The 21,099-nt window shown below is 32.6% G+C and overlaps 1 protein-coding gene across 1 annotated transcript in view; it reads right to left on the bottom strand.

Moving 5' to 3' along the window:
• Positions 1-21,099, bottom strand: part of DMD (dystrophin) — a 2,243,521-nt gene that overhangs the window by 1,219,086 nt on the left and 1,003,336 nt on the right. The window contains exon 42 of the mRNA XM_060293058.2: positions 9,145-9,339. Coding sequence (XP_060149041.1) covers positions 9,145-9,339 — 195 coding nt within the window. The remainder of the gene's footprint in view (positions 1-9,144; positions 9,340-21,099) is intronic.

Raw genomic sequence — 21,099 nt, 5'->3', positions numbered from 1 at the left:
CTATTGATTAAAGTATCCTTCACTTAGAGCTTCAATGCTTTTAAATAGTTTAAGTCATGGTTCTGAACTCAGAACAAAGGATTCTAAATTACTGACATAGAATTAGGAAAAAAATGAATTCAACATATTTCAATGAAAAATAAAACTCCACATAAAACAATAATGACAACAACAAACTAAAAAATAGCATCCTATTCTTGGTAAAAGCCATGGAACATGGAAACATGGAACAATTTAGAGCCTGCATCCTCAAGAGTAATATTAAAAAATGAGCTATTCATTTGGCACCTAAAATTAATAGAAGAATGAAAAATTTTACCCCTGAATAAGTAATACTTAGCTTTGGAAATATAGTAAATATGATTGAAAGTAAGTAAGATTCTCTAACCAAAGTTTTTGTCAAAAGCAAATGTTTTTTAGCCTATGTGCATTCTCTTCTTTTACTTTTTTTTTAACTTTAAACTTTTTTTTTTTAACCTTTAGGCTACTTGCCAAATCTGGAAATAACTTTTTGTATATTTTATGCTATTATTAACATTTTACTTAAAGTTTTTTTTTACATTTAAGTATGCAATTTTATGTTTCACCACATTTTTAAAAAAATATTTATTTTATTTATTTATTTTTGGCTGTGTTGGGTCTTTGTTGCTGCGCACGGGCTTCTCATTGCAGTGGCTTCTCTTGTTGTGGAGCACGGGCTCTAGGCACGCAGGCTTCAGTAGTTGTGGCATGTGAGCTCAGTAGTTGTGGCTCGTGGGCTCTAGAGCGCAGGGTCAGTAGTTGTGGCACACGGGCTTAGTTGCTCCGCAGCATGTGGGATCTTCCCAGACCAGGGCTCAAACCCATGTCCCCTACATTGGCAGGCAGATTCTTAACCACTGTGCCACCAGGGAAGCCCTCACCACATTCTTAAAGGCAATTTGTTTGCAGGATTATTTACATGGAAATTTAATTTACAATAATTTTTAAGACTTTGGATATATGGTGAAGTAATATGGGTTTTGCAAAACTGGAAATTTATATAATTATACATTTTTTACAAGAATTTTTCTAGATAATCCTACATGATTTCACTTTATCTTCACAATATTACTGCTGAGTAGGCTGGGACAGGTATTATCATTGATCTAATTTCAAAGTTAAAAACACTGAGACACAGAAATTTTATGTGGCTTGCCCAGGACACAACTAAGAGTCAGATTCGGTGTCTAAATTTAAGACTTTCATGTTCAAATCCAGTGCCTTGCCAACCACTCTAGCCTATTTTTTGCCATAACCATATAATGCAAGCCAAGTGATTGGGAAAAATATTACTAATATTTTAATTATTTGTGGGTTTCTTGCCACACACTTTCATAAATGATTGGTTTAAAATTCAGTGTGTACAAACCTAGAGCAAATTTCTCCATGCTGGTATATATGCTTAGTTTGTTAGAATTCATACATATGGATGATTTAATTCAATGAGTTTGGATATAATGTAAAAGAGACTAATTTTGTTTCTTTTTTTAAATTAAAAAAATCAGTTTTTATTCTTGGAACTACTAGATTAGCATTGTTCTGTCCTCTTCAATCGCAGACTTCATACCTGGATTTACCAGACTGTCATCCATTCATTCAACAGATGTCCACTGAGTGCCTATTTGTGGTAGGTACCGTCCTAGGAGTTGGAGATATAGTGGTGAACAACACAAACAAGATATTTTTTTCTTTCTAGTGGTTATATGTATGATGGATGTTGGTCACCAGAGGGAAAAAGTCAAAAGGAGTACGTGGCTCATTTGCAAACCACTGCAAACGGTAAAAATTGTATCTTTTGCTGTGGCTGACTCAGTATCACCATCTTAATAAATGTAGCTCTGCAGTTAAATGGATACACATACACTTAAATACACGTATATGTGTTTTAAGAGTTATAAAATCCTGCATGATTGCTTTCACATTTTAAGAAGGCGGAAATAATAGCTTTAGGCAGTTTTAGTTAACAAAAATGCCTTGAGACCCCTTGTAACTTGGCTAACAGAGGAGCACACAACTTTCATTTCTGAGAAAAAAAGTATGAGAGAAACCCATTAGTAGCTGTTGTGACAGCAGCCATTGGGGAGTAGATCTATCTCAAACCTGAGAAAGAGAAATTGGAGCACCAAAGACTCAAACTCCAGTTCATTTTCACTCTCTGGAATTTGTCTTTATCTGACAGATGAAGGCAACATCCTATATAAATCTAATTCTTATCCACTTTATGCCTCATCTAGTTACCAGGCACTACATTAATGACATATCAAATTGGGAACGGTGTTCAATCAAAAGGCATTAAAGTACCTATTAATTTTTTCTGAGCTTCTAAAGAATTTTTTTTAAAGTTATATTTAGTGGCTCTATGGTAAGGTGTCCTTTCGATTTTTTTTCCCCTGCACTGTTTATGGCCACACGTCAAAATTATTTCCTAAATACAACTATATACTTTGGTGGAAACATTCTCCATAGGATGATGCACTGTCCTTACATAAGTAACCAATCAGTAATTATATATCACAGATCAAAAAAAATGACATCATAATTGGTCAAAGAACAGCTTGGATAGTTCATGAATAAAAGGAAAACCTCCACAAACTTAATTGCAACCACAAAATTTCAACCAGCATCATGAATTGTAAGTTTTAACATGGAAGTTTCTGACTTCCAGAATTTATAGGATACGAATTATCAAAATAGTCTTGCTAGGAGAATGGAAGGAAGCTGAGTGAGTCCTTAAAGTACATTTTAGCAAAGATGGGAGTAAACTGCAGCATGGGGATCAAAGTAGGACAACTGATGGGCCTGATAAAATAATGGCTGGGAGAAAAGAATGAATAATTTCCTATAAAAGAGAGACATGTAGAAAACATAAAGGGAAACTATCAAAGTATATATAAATATGAATTATAATGCAGTAAATATCTATAATATCTTCACTATAAGAGAAGTGAAAATTGAGGTACTATATTAATGATTTAAATATGATTTCAATTATAGCAAATAGATTAATATTTGTAAAGTACTTCACAAATATAAATAGCAAATCAATCAAGCAAATAAAATAAATATCAAATCAAATAAATCCCAAATCATAAAAGCAACTGAAAAAAGCAAATATATTTATAGCTGAATAAATGTGCTAGTTGAAAAGCTTAAACATTGTCCAACATCATACACAAAAATAAACTCAAAATGCATTAAAGACCTAAACATAAGACTAGATACTACAAAATTCTTAGAGGAAAACATATGCAGAACACTCTTTGGTGTAAATTGCAGCAATATCTTTTTGGATCCACCTCCTAGAGTAATGAAAACTAACAAATTGTAACAAATGGGACCTAATTAAACTTAAAAGCTTTTGCACAGCAAAGGAAACCATAAACAAAACGAAAAGACAATCCACAGAATGGGAGAAAATACTTGCAAACGAAGCGACTGACAAGGGATTAATCTCCAAAATATACAAACAGCTCATGCAGCTCAATATAAAAACAAACAAACAAACAACCCAATCAAAAAAATGGGCAGAAGATCCAAATAGACATTTCTCCAAAGACGACATACAGATGGAGAAAAAGCACATGAAAAGATGCTCAACATCACTAATTATTAGAGAAATGCAAATCAAAACTACAATGAGGTATCACCTCACACCAGTCAGAATAGCCGTCATCAAAAATCTAGAAGCAATAAACGCTGGAGAAGGTGTGGAGAAAAGGGAACCCTCTTACACTGTTGTTGGGAATGTAAATTGTTACAAGCACTATGGAGAACAGTATGAAGGCTCCTTGAAAAACTAAAAATAGTACTACCATATGATCTAGCAATCCCACTCCAGGGCATATATCTGGAGAAAACCAAAATCTGAAAAGATACATGCACCCCAATGTTTATTGCAGCACTATTTAAATAGCTAAAACGTGGAAGCAACCTAAATGTCCATCGAGAGAGGAACAGATAAAGAAGATGTGGTACATATATACAATGGGATATTACTCAGCCATAAAAAAGAACGAAATAATGCCATTTGCAGCAACATGGATGGACCTAGAGATTATCACACTAAGTGAAGTAAGTCAGACAGAGAAAAGACAAATATATGATATCGCTTATATGTGGAAACTAAAAAAATGATACAAATGACCTTATTTACAAAACAGAAACAGACTCACCCGCTTTGAGGCACAGACTTTCACAATTACCAAAGAGGAAAGGTGGGGGGGAGGGATAAATTAGGAGTTTGGGATGAACATATACATGCTACTATATATAAAATGGGTAATCAACAAGGACCTATGGTATAGCATAGGGAACTCTACTCAATATTCTCTAATAACCTGTGTGGGAACAGAACCTGAAAAAGAATGGATATGTGTATATGTATAACTGAATCACTTTGCTGTATACCTGAAACTAACACAACATTATAAATCAACTATACTCTAATATAAAATAAAAATTAAATTAAAATTTAAAAAGGAAAAAAAAAAGAAAAACTTGATTTTTCTCAGAGAAATCATGAAATGATTACATTATTCCAAATGTTATAGTCCAAAATACCAGTTCTTACAATGTGGTAACATATTAATAAAAGTCATATTTTTCCATGCACCAAACTATTTGATTATAAAGTTTAAGTAGAATTCAAAAAGCATTTGTAAACAAATTTTGCCTTGATACTTTATATGCTCCATGATTATTTAATTTAGAATAATTACAATATTCTTTTGTTTGAATAGTATTAAACTGGTGAAAAATCTAACCCTTTATCTAGCATGGCCCTGTATTACAATTTACACAGAAACATTAATTATTTTATTTACCTTCAGATATTTTGTTCAGATTTGTATATACAGTACCTCCTTCTATTATCTAACTTTCCTAATAACAGAATAGAAAACCAGTCAGCTTGCTCACGGCATTAGTTTTGTCTTCATTCAAGTGACTGACATTATTAAATTTGTGCTTAAATGTGATGAAATAGATTCCAAAGGAGAAAGATTTTGACCAGAGTGATAAGATCTCCACTGCCAGCACTTTTGCCCGTGCTTCACAGCAAGAGTGGAGTACCGAAGGCAAAGTTATCAATGAGAAGAAAGAAATCTTACATTTCTCAAGTGATCTTTCTACCAAGTTCACAGGACACCTAAATTCTCCTGAGCCCCAAATCTGCTGAGAATGGGCTTTTATACACCCATGCTCAAGTTTCTGGTGAACACAGAAATAAATCTTCTATCTTCTCTCTGAAAACATTTCCAAAATCTGAAAATCTCTCCTTACCACCCTAGCCCAAGCCACTGGCATCCGTTCTTCAACTGTCCTCCTTGTTTTTACCCTTGATCCCCTACAGTTCTACTCTCAGTGGGGCAGCCAGTGTGATCTTTTTAAAGCATAAATCCGATCACATCACTCATCTTCTCAAAAACCTATCTCGCTCAGAATGAATGGTAGTCTTTATGACGGTCCACCATTTGTTTGCTTATATTCTGTCTCCCTCTGCTTTAACAAAAGCTGTATGAGGGCGGAGTCCATCGGTTTTGTTTACTGCTTTTTAAGCACTTAGAGCAATGCCTGGTGTATAGGAAGTACTTAATAAAGATGTTTGAATGAATGAATCCTCCCTCACTCCTTACATTATTGCCTTGTCCTAATAATTCCTTTTAGGTCTCAAAGGTCCTGCATAAAAGCTGAACCAGTCAAAGAAGACTGAACGACTTTTGCTTTATGATCTTTGGCTTTTTCAGCTACAACAAGCTCTCCCCAGTGCTGCTGAGGTTGAACAAAGGCTGCCTTTACTTCTTGATCTTATCTAAGCTCTACATTGGGCCCAACTGTCCTGTCAACATCTGTGAGTTTTCTCCATTTGTCTACACTTCTTGTCACTCACCCTGGCTACTAAAGACACAAAACATTTTATCCACCTCAACCAGAGCATCTTTAATATCATCAGTTTAGAATCTTTAATATCATCAGTTTAGATGAGACAACTGAAATGATGCATGTCTGACTTCTTTCTTTTCTTCCCTTTCTTTTCCTCTTCCTGCCTTCCTTTTCTCCTTCTTTATTTCCTTCCCTCCTTTCTCCCTTTCTCCCTCCCTCCCTCCCTTTTTCTCTTGCTGAAGTATAGTTGATTTACAATATTATAATAGTTTCAGATGTATAACATAGTGATTCAATATTTTTATAGAATATATTGCAAGTTATTATAAAATACTGGCTATATTTCCTGTACTGTACAATATATCCTTGTAGCTTATTTATATCTAGTAGTTTGTACCCTTTAATCCCCTACCCCTATCCTGTCCCCCTTCCCTCTCCTCACTGGTAACCACTCACTAGTTTGTTCTCTATATCTGTGAGTTTGCTTCTGTTTTGTTACATTCGTTTGTTTTGTTTTTTAGCTTCCACATATAAGCAATAACATACAATATTTTTCTTTTTCTGTGTGACTAATTTCACTAAGGATAATGCCAACAAGCACATGGAAGTTGCTTGCTTCCTTTTATGGAATCTTTTTGAACTGGCATAGATTCAGTGAATTAGAACTCAGGACATTTTTCCTATGAACTGGCCACGCCAGTCCTCAGTATTCTACCATGTTTTACCCAAATTCACCCTTGCTATGCTCAACATAGTACCCTTGAAACCACTGCATGAAAGGTGGTACGGTATAGGGGTTAACAGCTCAGAGGTTAAATCTACTTGGCTTGGGTGCAAATCCTTGCTCAACCGATACTAGCTGTGTCAACTCTGTCAAGTTATTTTACTTAATATTTCTTCAGTTTCTTCATCTATAAAATGGGGATAATAATTTTAGATATTTCATAGAGTTACGGGGAGGATCAATTAGTTAATACAAGTTATCGAGTACCTAAGCCCTATATACAAATTGATCCCCCTTATTGCAAAAGATAAAGCATAGTTGTCATCCTTATTCTAACCCATGCTCTTATTTTTGTCCTAATAATTCACCTTTATCCATGCCAATCCCTAACTGAGCAACTAAGGCCTAATTAAGCAACTAATTGATAATATTGGCTTTGATATAAGGATAAATATTACTTTTGTGTGTGTTTCTCATTCATCGCTAGGTATGCCTTAGCTAATGTATTATGTATTAAATGCAGATTTACAATGTAAATAGGTGTTTATCTGGTTAGTTCTTGTCAAAATGATTAGGTAGCTTTTGAATTCAATACATCTATGGAAATCATATGTGCTATATTATTTATATTTTGTTCAGAAAGTAATTATTTTAACTTATTGCACATTATTTGTGTTGTATTATTCTTAAAAAAAATATGTATGTTAAACCACAGCGATACCTACTACAGTTCTGTAATTTGATTCATGCAAATGTGTCAGGAATAAAATCAACCACAATTTAATTTCAAACCTTCTCAACCAGCAGCTGTACAATTTATGCACTGCTTTTCTATTTTTACTACTAGATAATGACAATGATGAATGCCTTTAAGAGGAAGTACATATTCATTGAAAAGACTGAAATCAAAACTATCCCCCTTCAGAAAGCTCATAGAGGTAGGAAGCCCATTTGTTTGCTGCAGGAGATATGCTGGGAGTGAGATGGAATTATGCCCCAAACTCCATCTAATGAGGACTCAATAACCAATTAAATTAAAACTGCGATAATACTTTTTTTACAAACCACAGTAATCAATACCATTGTAATTGGTGTCAGCTTTAATACTATTAAATATATCTGAAAGAACAAAATTATTAGCTATGATTGCAGCCAGGGGCCCATCATTCTGAGTGTGTCAGGGTAAGAGGTATGAAGACAAAGATATTCAATTGGCAACTTAATAAGTTTAGGGTTACTGCTCTCCTGACCTATATGTCCACGAACATGGAAAGGAATGAATATTAGCTCATTAGCAGTGATTTACATATTGAATGACAATGATGAACTTACAAACTGTGCTGTCATGAGAAATTAGTTAATGTGAATTATGACGGGCATGCTGGCATGTCTCCTTTATCAATTGATTTTCTTTTCTTCACTGTACCCATAAGTGATTTGACTTTTACTTCAAAGAGAATAAGAAATAGCACCATACCAAAATGATGTAGTTCCAGAGATCCATGCATCCCTTACTCTATTTCAGTGTATAATTTTGTAGCTTATTTGATATGATGTAAGACATAAAACTCAAGTCGCTCGAGATATTGCTACTCTGATTTCTAAGACAAATGTCTTTATCTATTTGTATAGTTATGCAAATATGTGATATGGAATGAGATCCAAAGACATTCATTTAGAGTATAAAATACTTTAGCTACTAGGTGCTGCTGAGAGCAAACTTATCTTCTGTCTATAATCTTATGCTATTTGCTTCGGCAAATACCAAGCTCTGGCTATACTATTATCTTTCATTTTGAGTGTGAAATGTATGATCACAAAAATTATCTTGAGACACACATTATTATGTACATTTTCTTGATGCTACATTTATTTATCTTCAGACACTTCCCTCTAAAATTCAAACCCTACTCCTTCATCATGTTTTGTCTTATCAGAATTCATAAACTTATAGTCGGTGATTTGAAAAAAAGCTGGATTTGGTTGGAGGCTTTTGCCTGGTGATTTTAAATAAAGTATTTTATTGCTTTCTATTCAATTAGATACCATATGTTGTGGTATTGATACTGACACTAATTTGAAATTGAATGTGAATATTATAAGTGGAAATAGAAAATTAAAACTGTATACAAAAGATATAATTTAAAACCTCATTTAATTTCCCCTTTTATGGGAAAAGAAAGACAAGTAATGTATCAGTTGGGAGTAAACTGTTTGTCTAGCAAAGCTTGTTTTTTGGAGAGTCCTTTCTGCCCTGAATGTATAAGAAACTATTATTTTAGTGCGTTCCTTTGTTTTAGGAAGTCTCTTAACATTAAATATTATAAAATACCTATTCAATTTTATGTTTCTCTTTCTACACTAGATTTCTAAAGCTAACCATCTTGTAAAGTATTTTAAGATTTCCATGTGTTAAGTCAGAATGCCTTCACGGTATACATTTAAGTAAAATGTTCTGGTACGGCAAATGATCAATATGATGACCTTGTAAAATCTGAATGAAAGTGCTTTGCTTTTACCTTCAGAGACTCCTCTTGTTTGAAGAGATCTTCAAAATCTTTAGCACAGAGGTCAGGAGCTTTGAGAAGTTGTTCCACTTCTGATAGGGCTTGTGAGACATGAGTAATCTCAGTCAGGTAAGTAGAAGGCACATAAGAAATTTCCAAAGGCATTTCTTCAGTCATCACCATCACTGATTCTTCATGGACAGTGTGCTGGTATAGATATACAAAAGAACAATTCTTTTAGCTTCTTAATATTGAAAAGACCTCTATTGAATTCATATAGATTCCAGATTATAGCTGACAGAGGGCTGGAAAGTGGATCAAAAATGCATGATGATAAGTCTAGTAAAAAGGTTATTTATTATTTATATATCCTCTCTTCCAAAACGTGTTAGAAGCATTTTATAATAAGAGATACACAAACATTAGCACCATGAATATAAGATTGAAAGACCAAGAGCCGTAAGGTCATGAGAGGGGTAGTTTTACCCTAAGAAAAGGATACTTTTTACAACTGGATTTAAAAATGTAATTCTAAGCTTCCTGGAAAACTAAGTATGGGGTGGGATGTGAGGAGTCTACATCTATGATATTCATACCAAAAGGAACCTTTCCTATACTTTTTTCCCCTAATCTTGACTGAGGTACAAGAGGGACAAAGTGGTTTTGCTTGGTAGCTAACTTTCTATTAAGCACCTTCTCCTCCAAATTCCTGACATCAGCTGTCTCTTTGTTTTTTTTTTTTAACATCTTTATTGGAGTATAATTGCTTTACAATGGTGTGTTAGTTTCTGCTTTATAACAAAGTGAATCAGCTATACATATACATATATACCCATATCTCCTCCCTCTTGCCTCTCCCTCCCACCCTCCCTATCCCACCCCTCTAGGTGGTCACAAAGCACGGAGCTGATCTCCCTGTCAGCTCCTCTCTTTGATGCTAGATTCTTGCTAAGTTAAACTGCTTATTAAGGTACTAGATAAGTAGGACTGAGGATGAAATTTACACTTTAATAAGAGCTCCTGAAAGCCTGAAGATCTAAGGGAGCACCAGCTTCTCCTCCTGCATCTACACTTTCCTATCTGCCATTCAAGTGTTAGGACTGATGGGCATCTGGGGCTCAGAGTCTGTTTGGACTTGGTCAGGAGTGCCTCTTTCCCTATTCCTTATAAGAACAAGGAATAAATACTATTTGGAGTGCAAATTCAGAAAGATAAATGACCTCTGCTCTCTTCTGTCTATACTATAAGCAGCAAAACTCTTGTAATTGAAATTAGTTTTCCAGTAACTTTGTTTTGAATTGATGAACTGCCATCTGCCTGGTGATGGGGTCAGCTGAGGGTTTCAGTGGCAGGGTCTCTTGGGGAGTTCTGATGATAAGCATGCTAACACAGCCATTTATTACTGCACAGCCTTTAAGATGAGACCATCCTCATTTTTGCAGTAATGTAATTAAATGGTGTTTAGGATCCCAGACTGAAGCTACACAAAGATGAGTTAAAATATAAGCTGGTCCATTTATGCTTTCATTTTGGTCATTCAGGTCCAGGATTCTTGTACTCACTTCTTAGATAATATAAAAACAAAATAATTCTAATTTAGATGTCTCATCTACTTATGATACTACAAATTCATAGAATTACACAGATTAACTTATACCACACAATTATACCTTTTAACAAAGTTTCGTTTAGTGTGTATACCTTGACCAAATACATGACACCTATTCCTTCATGATCAATGGAAGGGTAATCTACATGTACTTCTAATTTTACATTTTAAATAATATTAGAATTTTGGGCTAGAGTTGGAGGATTTCATTCCTTCTATTCTCTTGATACATAGTATCTAGTCATCATAGATAGGAGAAGTGGTGCATACCAGGTGAATAAGGCAAGCTAAGGGATGATCCTGTGAACTTTTATGAGAAATGGAATATTTCAAAATAAGTCTTTGATACCATTGGGAAACTGTCAACTCATTTTCTAGAAAGTTCAGCTTTATAAATTTTGAATATTCTCATTTATTATAAAGTTCTAATAGATACAATAATTTTTAATACAGAGAAATGTGTCATAATTTTCATATATGATAATAAGCTGTCAAAAAGTAAACTGAGACACTCAGGTATTTGGAGATCTAGGTTACTATATACCCCTTAAAATATATCAGTCCTTTTGACACAGTCATGCAGGTCTATAATGAATAAACTATATCTACTGAATGCCTTTCAGTTTGGTTTAATAAAAATTTCAGACAGTTATTAAAAAATCAGTGTAATTGGAAGTATCATGTTCATTTTCTCTTCTTTATGCAAAATCCATGCACTCATATTCAGATTTTGCCTTTTCATTTGAATTTCATTAACTCTGCCTTGAATAATTATATCCTTCTGAATCCTGATGTGTACAAATCCTGTCTAACCTTTTGAAAATCAACTTGCTTTTGTTAATGTTCTTTACCACCTTATACCATTACAGATATTCATGCATCATTAGCATGGAAGTGCTGTAGCCATACTATTTTTTTATTCCTCTCTGTTCATATTCATTTCTAATGATATATACCCAAAAGAATACACTATCCTCATTTTCTGGGAATGAAACTGAAGAGATGTGGAAGAAAGCCCAAAAGTACCTATTTTTATTAACAAATTGAAAGCTCAATTGAAGTTTAGAAAGGATTATTATGGGACAAAACTATGATTTGTAATACCTAAAGTTGAGATGAAAACTGGCTTCGAATTTTGAGCTCTGTAAGTGGGCATAGGTATCACTCATAAAGTTTTTAATAAACTTCTGTTTCTCTAAAACTTCAGTTATCACTTTCTTTTTATTACTTAAAATTTGATTCTTGAAGAGCCACATAACTGCATGAAATAAAGGCAATCCTGTTTTGAAACAAATGAGGCATTATATCTAAGTTTTTAAAACAAAATGTTTTCCTCCATGATTTAAAGGACTTCTCTCTCCTCACTATAAAAGTTTCAAATGAGTTGTGGTTACTGCCTCATTTATGAGTTATGAGGTCAAAATACTCAAGAAGAAAAATGCACTATATGCCATATCATTATGAGATATTCTTTTTTAAAATACCGATGTAGCTAACATAAATGTGGTATATAGAAAATAGGTCAACACATTCAAAGTCTAACTAACCAAAATTAGCCAAATACCTGGACAAAAAAAGTAATGCAGTGATGGAACATTTTTTTTTATTTCATTAGTGTTAATAAAGACAAAGATAGGTCAAATCTTCAAAATAATACAAGATTATTTATCAATAATTTAAAGTGAGCTATCATATGAAAATCTGCTAATTTATATCTTATCTTTCTCCAAAATGGCATTCTTAATTATTACAAATTATTTAAAATAATAATACAATGGTATATAAATCCCAAATAGGATTACAGGCTTTTATATGGGTTCTGATGGGTCATAAATAATATGGTAATGGGAAAGACTTAAGTTATCTAAGACAGGTAGCTTTCTCTCCTAGTCTCAAAAGTCTTCAGAGAAAAAAAATTAAGTTTCCTTCTAATAAGATGGACAGTTAAGCTATTTGTATTTATTTCTCTTTGATCATTTATAGAAATTATAACCTAAAAAGGCAAATTAAATAATCAAATTTGGCAAAAAGAACACTGCATTAATCCACAGACTGAAAAAAGACTCAAATTATATGACATACGATAAACAAGAATATGACACAGCTGAGATAGGTAGGGGTTTAGTCTTTCCTGTTCACAGTTTTGGATACACATAAATGGCATGGCAATACTAGCGTTCTGACAGTACTTGGCTTTGCGTGCTTTTAATTAAGTCACTGTGCAGAATGACCTTAAATAATCAGCCTAATGAGATCAAATGAATTGGTTATGATCTTAGATGAAGAAAACAGTGACAAGAGAGCATTTTCTCTCAGGAATTTCCATCCCTCTTCACTGCATCATCTAGAAAACTGCCTATGTGAAGTTATGTAACAAAAAAAAGGGGAGGATCAATCCTAGAATGATCATGAAGTAGTGCATCAACAAACTGTATTAAGCTTATAATTTACCCCTTTGGTTCAAAAAGAATAAAACACAATAAATACATAAAATAATCAGTATAAAATATTGCAGAAAGTCATCCTTTATATATTATTTATTTTCTAAAATTAGAATGAATTTTTGGTACCAGGCAAGCTGGCAGGGAACAGATAATCAGGTGGAGCTGGATGTATTAGTCTTTAAGAACAACGTACTTCCAGGAGGCCAGGTATGTGTAGTGTTCTGGATAAAGGGTATGGATGCACCTGTTCAGTGATCTGCCTTATGTTGATTCTTCCCTTCCACATCATCCAATTTACTTAATTCCTCAGGGCCAAGCTAAATTACCATCTAATTAAACTGATAAACTGAATCTTGATAATGTGTTAATGGCTTATAGTGGTTTAAAGTATTATCCTTCACAGGATAACATTTGCATTTTAATATGGATTTTCAATACATTAACATAAAGTAGTAACTTGGTAGAATTCTAGTCACTAAGTATGGCCCGTGAGAGAAACGAAAGGAAAAGCCTTTGATTCCCACCAAGGAAAGCACCAACACATCAGCACCAACATATATGGCCTACCCCATAAGAAATTACCAGTAAAATAACATGACAATTAAACAGATAAGGTTATTTACCCTAGGTACCTTACAATGTAAAATAAATGCAGCAAAGATTCATGCATAGTACCTAGCCTATAATAGGTATTCAAAAAATTTGTTGAATAAATGAAGAAACTATCAACTTAAAAGGATAATTTTTTAAAATAAATATTTGGCTAGAACTCCTGGGATCTACAGCTATAACATAATTTCCATTTTGGAATTCCCAGAATTCAAACAGGAATATTTTCTTCATTTCATAATATAATCTTCATTGGTACAGATTTAAAAGGTATTTCTGATTTAACTAAACAACATTTTTTCCAACTTAATGCACACAAGCTAAATGCTGTTACACACATGTGTCTGGCTCTTCAATTGTCTCTCAGATTTTAATGTAACTCATTATATGTGAACAAAATAAAGCCATTATTTGAAGTACTCTTATACAAATAATTTTAGCAGATATTAATTTTAGCCTCTTTACGGAAGTCCACAATGCTTATTAGCAAATTGAAGTGTCTGAGAAGGCTTGCAGTCAAGAAATTTTTTTATCCTTTCTAACTCTTCCCAAAGTGTCCACATAAAACTTTTAATTTATATATCCAGTATATATTCGTTTAATAGCAAGCTATCCTGATACCAGCTTGGGAATATGCGGCATAGGAATTTTTTCATAGGTGCACATGTGAAAATGAACACACATATAATGAATTTGATGTGAAAACAAAATTAATACAAGAAAAAAATAAGTATGGAATTACTTTAACTTCTGCAAATATATGTCACCTCATTATATCACTTAATTTCTATTGTCCTGTGGATCTTCCACTTTGAGTAGACTTTGCAGAACAGACTTCCAATAGTATTAATTTCTATGCTACACTTCTCAAGCATCTCAGAAAATCAGGCTGGCATTTATGTCTATATCATTTAATGTGGCAACTAAGTAATTATATCTGAATGTGCATGTGCCATAATCCTGTTTCTGAATGAGGCTTTTTCTTTATTAGAAATGTGATAGTGAAAAAGCCTATAACTGTACTGTTCAATATGGTAGTCCCTGCCCACATGTGACTATTCAAATGTAAATCTAAATTATTTAAAAGGAAATACAAATAAAATTTTAGTTGCTAATAAGATTTAAAATATAACATGGTATTCATTATTTATAATAGAAAAAGTCAATAATGCAAAAGCTAAAATATTTATGAAAAAGTTTAACACTAGCATTACATTTATCAGAAAATATTTGTTGTAGCTTTTCTATCAATAGATTGATAGTTTTCCTCATGAAGGTGATCTACACTGGCTAGTAAATCCAACTTAAGATGTCAAACACTTAAAATTCAGTCAATTTGTCATTATACTACAGCAGATTGATTTTACTGAACTGCTAACATTTTGTTTTCATATACAATAGACTCAATCTTTACGTAACCTCATCAACTCTGATGAAGTTACTTTATGAAAGCACCTATTACAAAGTATAGGAATTATACATGCATGATTAATCTGTTGAAAGCTATTTTAATTTATGCATGTATGTATATGTATGCATGTGTGTGTTCATACAAACAAAATGGAAATGTTGAGATAGGAAAATCACCTCATACACACATGTTTTCTGTCTCCCTCACTGTTAAGTAGACACAACCTTCAAAATAACAGTGACTAACTACTAGAATCTAGAAGAATATGTGCATCAAGGACTCAAATAACAGAAAAAGAGGTGTAGGTAGAAAAAGATCATGAACTGGTAGTCTTTGAAAGATAGATGATCTCTGGCACAGTCTGGGATGAAAACTATGGATCTGGTGATTTCCAGATGTGTATATGAGGTAATTCGTAGGAGACAATTGATTTAAGAGGATCTATTGGGCCCAGGAAGGAGTAAGAACCTGCTGTTTTGCTTCATACAGGCACTACTGGACAGTGGCTGTACTAAATGGCTGAGGACAGCTTTAACCCCCACTTCTTATTCTTGAGATCAAGATGCTTAGCCACACATATTTATTCTGGGAGGTTCTGGCTTGTTAAGCCATTCTTCAACAGAAAAAAAAAAAGCCATTATCTTTGTTACTTCTCAATCATCACTATATAGTATAACCCTCAAACCTGACTTACATTTATGCTAAGAGCTTTCACACCCTTTAATTTAAGCACAAGAAAAAGAACATAGGCCATTTCAGGAGACACAAGGGATTGAAAAAAGGAAACAAAGCTGAGTCCATGCAAGAAATATACTAAAAGAAACAGAAGAGAGATTTCATAAAAAACAAAGTGAGAAGCATGAAAAAGATAACATTAAAATACAGAAAGCCTGATACCTGGTTTTAGAAAATTCAGTAGATGATTTGGGAAAAGATAATGGTAATCGCTAAAAAAAAAAAAAAAAAAAATGTGGGTTCTAAATGATCAACCAGAGGAAGTATCCTACAACACAGAGAAGAATAGAAAGACATTGAAATCATAACTAAAAAGATAAGCGACCTGGAGGATAGAATCAGGACATCTAATATGTAAAGAATATAAATATCAGAATGAGAAAAGACAAGAGATGGAAGAGAATAATTAAAATAATTTTAAAACAAAACTCTCCTAAGCTAAAAATATTATTGATTTGCAAAAGTTAAAAATGTTACCCAGGTACCAAGAAGAGCTAAAGAATAAAGACACATATTTAGAAACATATTGAAAAATATCCTAGTGAAAATTTTGAATTCTGAGGAATGGGGTGGGGGTACCTTACAGAGTTTGAGACAAAGAGAAATATATATATATATATATTTCTCTTTGTGTGTATATATATATATAAACTTGGACCACCATATATTTTTATATATATATGTATATATATGCATATATATATATATAAATTTGGACCAACATCATACTTCTCACTGGCACAATGGAAGCTCGAAGACACTGAAATTTAAAAGACAATGGACACTAAAAGACAGTGGTCCACAACCTATATAGGCTATTAACAGAGGAAGAGAGAGATTCAAGAGCGCTATTATTATTCAAAGAATCCATCATTATGATAGCAAAAGAAAGATCATTTTGAAAATTTAAACATTAAAAGGGTATACATCCTTATATAATTTTTATGAGAAAATTTCTCAAGTATTCCAACAAAATGAAAAATAAAGTATAATAAAGATTTCTAAACAGAAGGAAATAAAGAATACAAAGAAACTGATGAACAATAAACTCTGTGAGGCTTTTCTGTTAAATTTAATACAACAGTGGTAGTTTAAGTGTAATCTGAGTGATAATATGACTTCTTGAACTAGATACTATGAGGAGAAACAACAGTAGTTAGGGACAAAAATTATATATTATTAGTTTTTAAAGGACTTTATCTTGGCTTGAAAAGAATGAGGAGTTGCTCAAGAATGAGGAGGAATTAAATGTTCTCATTTAATTTTGGTGTAAAACTACAGAGATATAGGGTTAAAATTATTAAAAATAGGAAACTAAGTGCTAGTAAAATAGACATGCAGAGTGCAACTTCAAAAATATCAGCAGTATGAGGAGGGATGCAGTAGTATTCAATAAGGATGGTGAATTACAAAATTATGAACAAAGGACACGAGCAAATAACAACCATAAAATATGATAGAAGGAATTTATACAACTATACAGCTATAAGAGTTATCATAACAATAATGAAGTTGGTTACATTTCCCCACTAAAAGATGAAATACTGTCAGATTGGTTTAAAATACACAATCCATCTATAAGCTGCTCAGGAGAGTCATTAAAAAACAAGGACACGATGGCATATAATGTAATGATAGGTGATGTTACATCATGAAAATAATTTGTAAAAAGTTAGAGTCAAAATAGTAATATCAAATGAAACATAATTCCAGGGCAAATGGGTCCAGATAACCATAGTAATAAGTCACATTTTTTACAAAAAAAATAAGTCATTAATTGCTATGCCCCAAACATTTGTCTTCATTTTACATATGGTAAAAATTACTAGAAATAAAAGGAGAATATGATAAAATCACAGCTATAAACGGTAGCTTCCATACAGCTCTTCCAGAATTTTTGGATCAGAAAACCCCAAAATCAAACCAAAACAAGCAAACAAAGAAAAATAAGAATAGAGGTTTTTTTAAACAATGAACTAAATTTAATCCATGTTTGTACAAAATGTAAAAGGATATTCTTCTTTTATATTACAGGGACGTCAAAAAAAAAGATCATATATCCATAGAAACTTTAAAAGGATAAAAAATAGAGATTTTACAGATCACCTCTTTTTATAATATAATAATCCACAAATGTAGAGAAATGATGGAATAAATTTTGGTTTATTTCCTAAGGCTATTAAAAAAGATGCATCAGCTATGTACGTATTGCCTGGAAAAATGTCTGTGAAAGATGGGTATTTTTAAAAATCATACACAGACTGAGGCAATATTTTAAAGAAGAGGCAAAGCATTATCTATCTATCTATGTATAATATCATGGTTAAGAAGCATATAGTATGAAAGATAATGCTAACTTGTAAACATTTCTTATTTCAGAGGGAGTGAAATTGGCAGGAGGGAGAAATGAAGAGTACTCATTTTTTTAAATATACTTTTGTATTGATTGAACTGTTAAACTGATATTGTATTGATATTACATTTAAAATAACTATATAAAACTGAACTAGTGTTAAATAGTAGAAGCAAAAAGATAGAGTTTTCAGTGGTAAATAAAATTTTTATTTAACCTGTTTATTAAGAGTCATGGCCCCTTCTAATTGGCTTGACCATCACAGGCTGTTTTCAATTCAATCAAAGCTGTAGGAAAGTATATACTATCAATTTTCTGAACCGTACAGAAGCATAGACCAAGATAAAAAGCTTAAGAAAGCATGATTAATGCATTTTAAAAGAATTTCACATTATCACCTAAGACAACATTGACGGCCTTCACTGCACACCTAATTGACTGAAGGGGTCTTGCAATGACTGGCGGCTGATTCTGCACATGAACAGAACTATTTTTAGGTGCTTGAGGTTCTTGAAGGTGAGTGAGGAACCTTAACAGTAAAGGGAAAACTCTGCTCTTATGTAAGATTTTTTTGACTGATCTTGAGTTCAATTTCAAACGATTAATTAAAATAAAAATAACTAATGAGAAAAATACTATAGACAAAGCAGATATTTAGTAACGTTAGAATTATGGCAGACTTTTTTTTTTTGCTGCAATTTTGAAATGACTATGTCAATTCTTCTCATGCATTCTAAATTGCTTTTGATAAGCTGAAAAAGTTTCCTATTTCTTTGGCCTGACATATGAGACTACCTTTATGTAAATGCCCTGAATCTGAAAAGGCAATGATAACCCTGAGATATAATAATAATACCATTTACAAAATTATATGACCTAATTCCAAATTACATGAGTTTGACAATTACCCCACATTCTAGTCCCCTTTTTAATATTCACAATTACTTTATATGTCTGTAATAAAAAGTGGGGAGTTACAAAACAGAACTTTTGGAACTTGATCGAAAGATGGAGAGTAACCTATAAAAATTATCATCTTAATGAATTTAGCAGGCATTTTTTTTCAAAGGCAAACATGTATTTTACAAAGAAAATTTATGCATGCAAATATTTATTATATATGCATGTAAGTTTATACGTATATATGGAAACATATATAGTTGTATGTATATATGCACATGCACACAGCATAGATAATAGATACAGATATATAAATTAGCTGGCAGCAGTATTTTGTGATTTAGGAAGCTAATATGCCATTATGCATTAAACAATTTCACATTTAGTTGATGAGATATTAATAATTTTAACCTAATTTTATTTGGGAATAAACTGGTAAAATAATCAAATTGTCCAGGCTAAGTATAAATCAAATCAAATAAACAATAATAAACACAAATAATCTCTCTCTCATTCTCTCTCTGTCTCTCTCATTTCTGTTGCCCTGTACTAAACAGTTTTTCAAGGCCATATGTCCCTATATCCTTCTATACAGGCCCTTTTTTGACTCACTTCCAAGCTGTAGCTATTATATCATATTTCTGTCATTTACTCCTTTTCCTTTTCTTTCTGGCTTCTACTCAGGGCAGAAAAACAAGATAATAAGTTTATTAGAATTATCCCTAAAATCAGTGAGATTAAAAAAAAAAAAAACTTTCAAAAACGAACCTGAATAGTCCTCTCATAAAGAAATTTAAGTAAGCTATGGACTTTATGAACTTTATCAAATCAACTTAGAGAATCCGGAGGCCTTTTGTTCTATACCATTTCTGATTCTTGGCTGTGTTCCAGGTAATTCATACCGCTGTCCATCTGACCTCTGAATAAATTAGGTGCTGCTGTGAGTGTAGAAACTATTACGTTTAATGTTATTTTCTAAAATAATATACTTTGCCAAGTTATAAATAACTTTGTAAAAGATGACTGCCACTGAACAAAACCATTTTTTTCTTACCAAAGACTATGCTCAGTTCTTTCTTAGAGTTTTGTGAGTTTAATGATACCTTGGGCTTAATGTGCTCCACTTTACCATCAAGATAGTTTTGCCTGAAATAGCTTGTTCCCTGTCAGTGTTCCAGAAAATAATTATCATTGTATTTTCCCATGGCAAGAATTCCAACATAAAATTGAACTGCTCTGCCCAGCACATTTTCAACTTTTAACTCTAAGAAACCATATTCACACAGTTTTAAATTTGTTTTAGATCATATACTTAAAAGGATAATTAAATGAAGTCTTAACATACCTTCTATTTCTTAAAACCCTGTTTAAAAGCAATTGCAACAGAAATAAAGTGTTTTGCCAAATTTAAAAAAAAACCTATACTAATTTTTCATTCCTCAAAACTTATAAGAATATTGATTTGCTTACTTTTTGTATCTAAACCAATTATTTTAAGTATAAGAATTAACTAAAATCATGAATATAAAGCAGTCTGCAAATTACAAAAGTATTTGTCATGGCTATTTATTTGGAAATGAAGAATATAAGAGAAGTGTGTACATTGCCATAATTCAAAAAGAGTCATGTACCAATATGTTCATTGCAGCTCTATTTACAATAGCCAGGACATGGAAGCAACCTAAGTGTCCATCAACAGATGAATGGATAAAGAAGATGTGGCACATATATACAATGGAATATTACTCAGCCATAAAAAGAAACAAAACTGAGTTATTTGTAGTGAGGTGGATGGACCTAGAGTCTGTCATACAGAGTGAAGTAAGTCGGAAAGAGAAAAACAAATACCGTATGCTAACACATATATATGGAATCTAAGGAAAAAAAAAAGGTCATGAAGAACCTA

This window comes from Globicephala melas, chromosome X (assembly GCF_963455315.2).
Source record: "Globicephala melas chromosome X, mGloMel1.2, whole genome shotgun sequence".
Taxonomy (NCBI): domain Eukaryota; kingdom Metazoa; phylum Chordata; class Mammalia; order Artiodactyla; family Delphinidae; genus Globicephala; species Globicephala melas.
The sequence above is the reverse complement of the archived record's forward strand: the minus strand, read 5'-3'. Positions and strand labels throughout refer to the sequence as shown.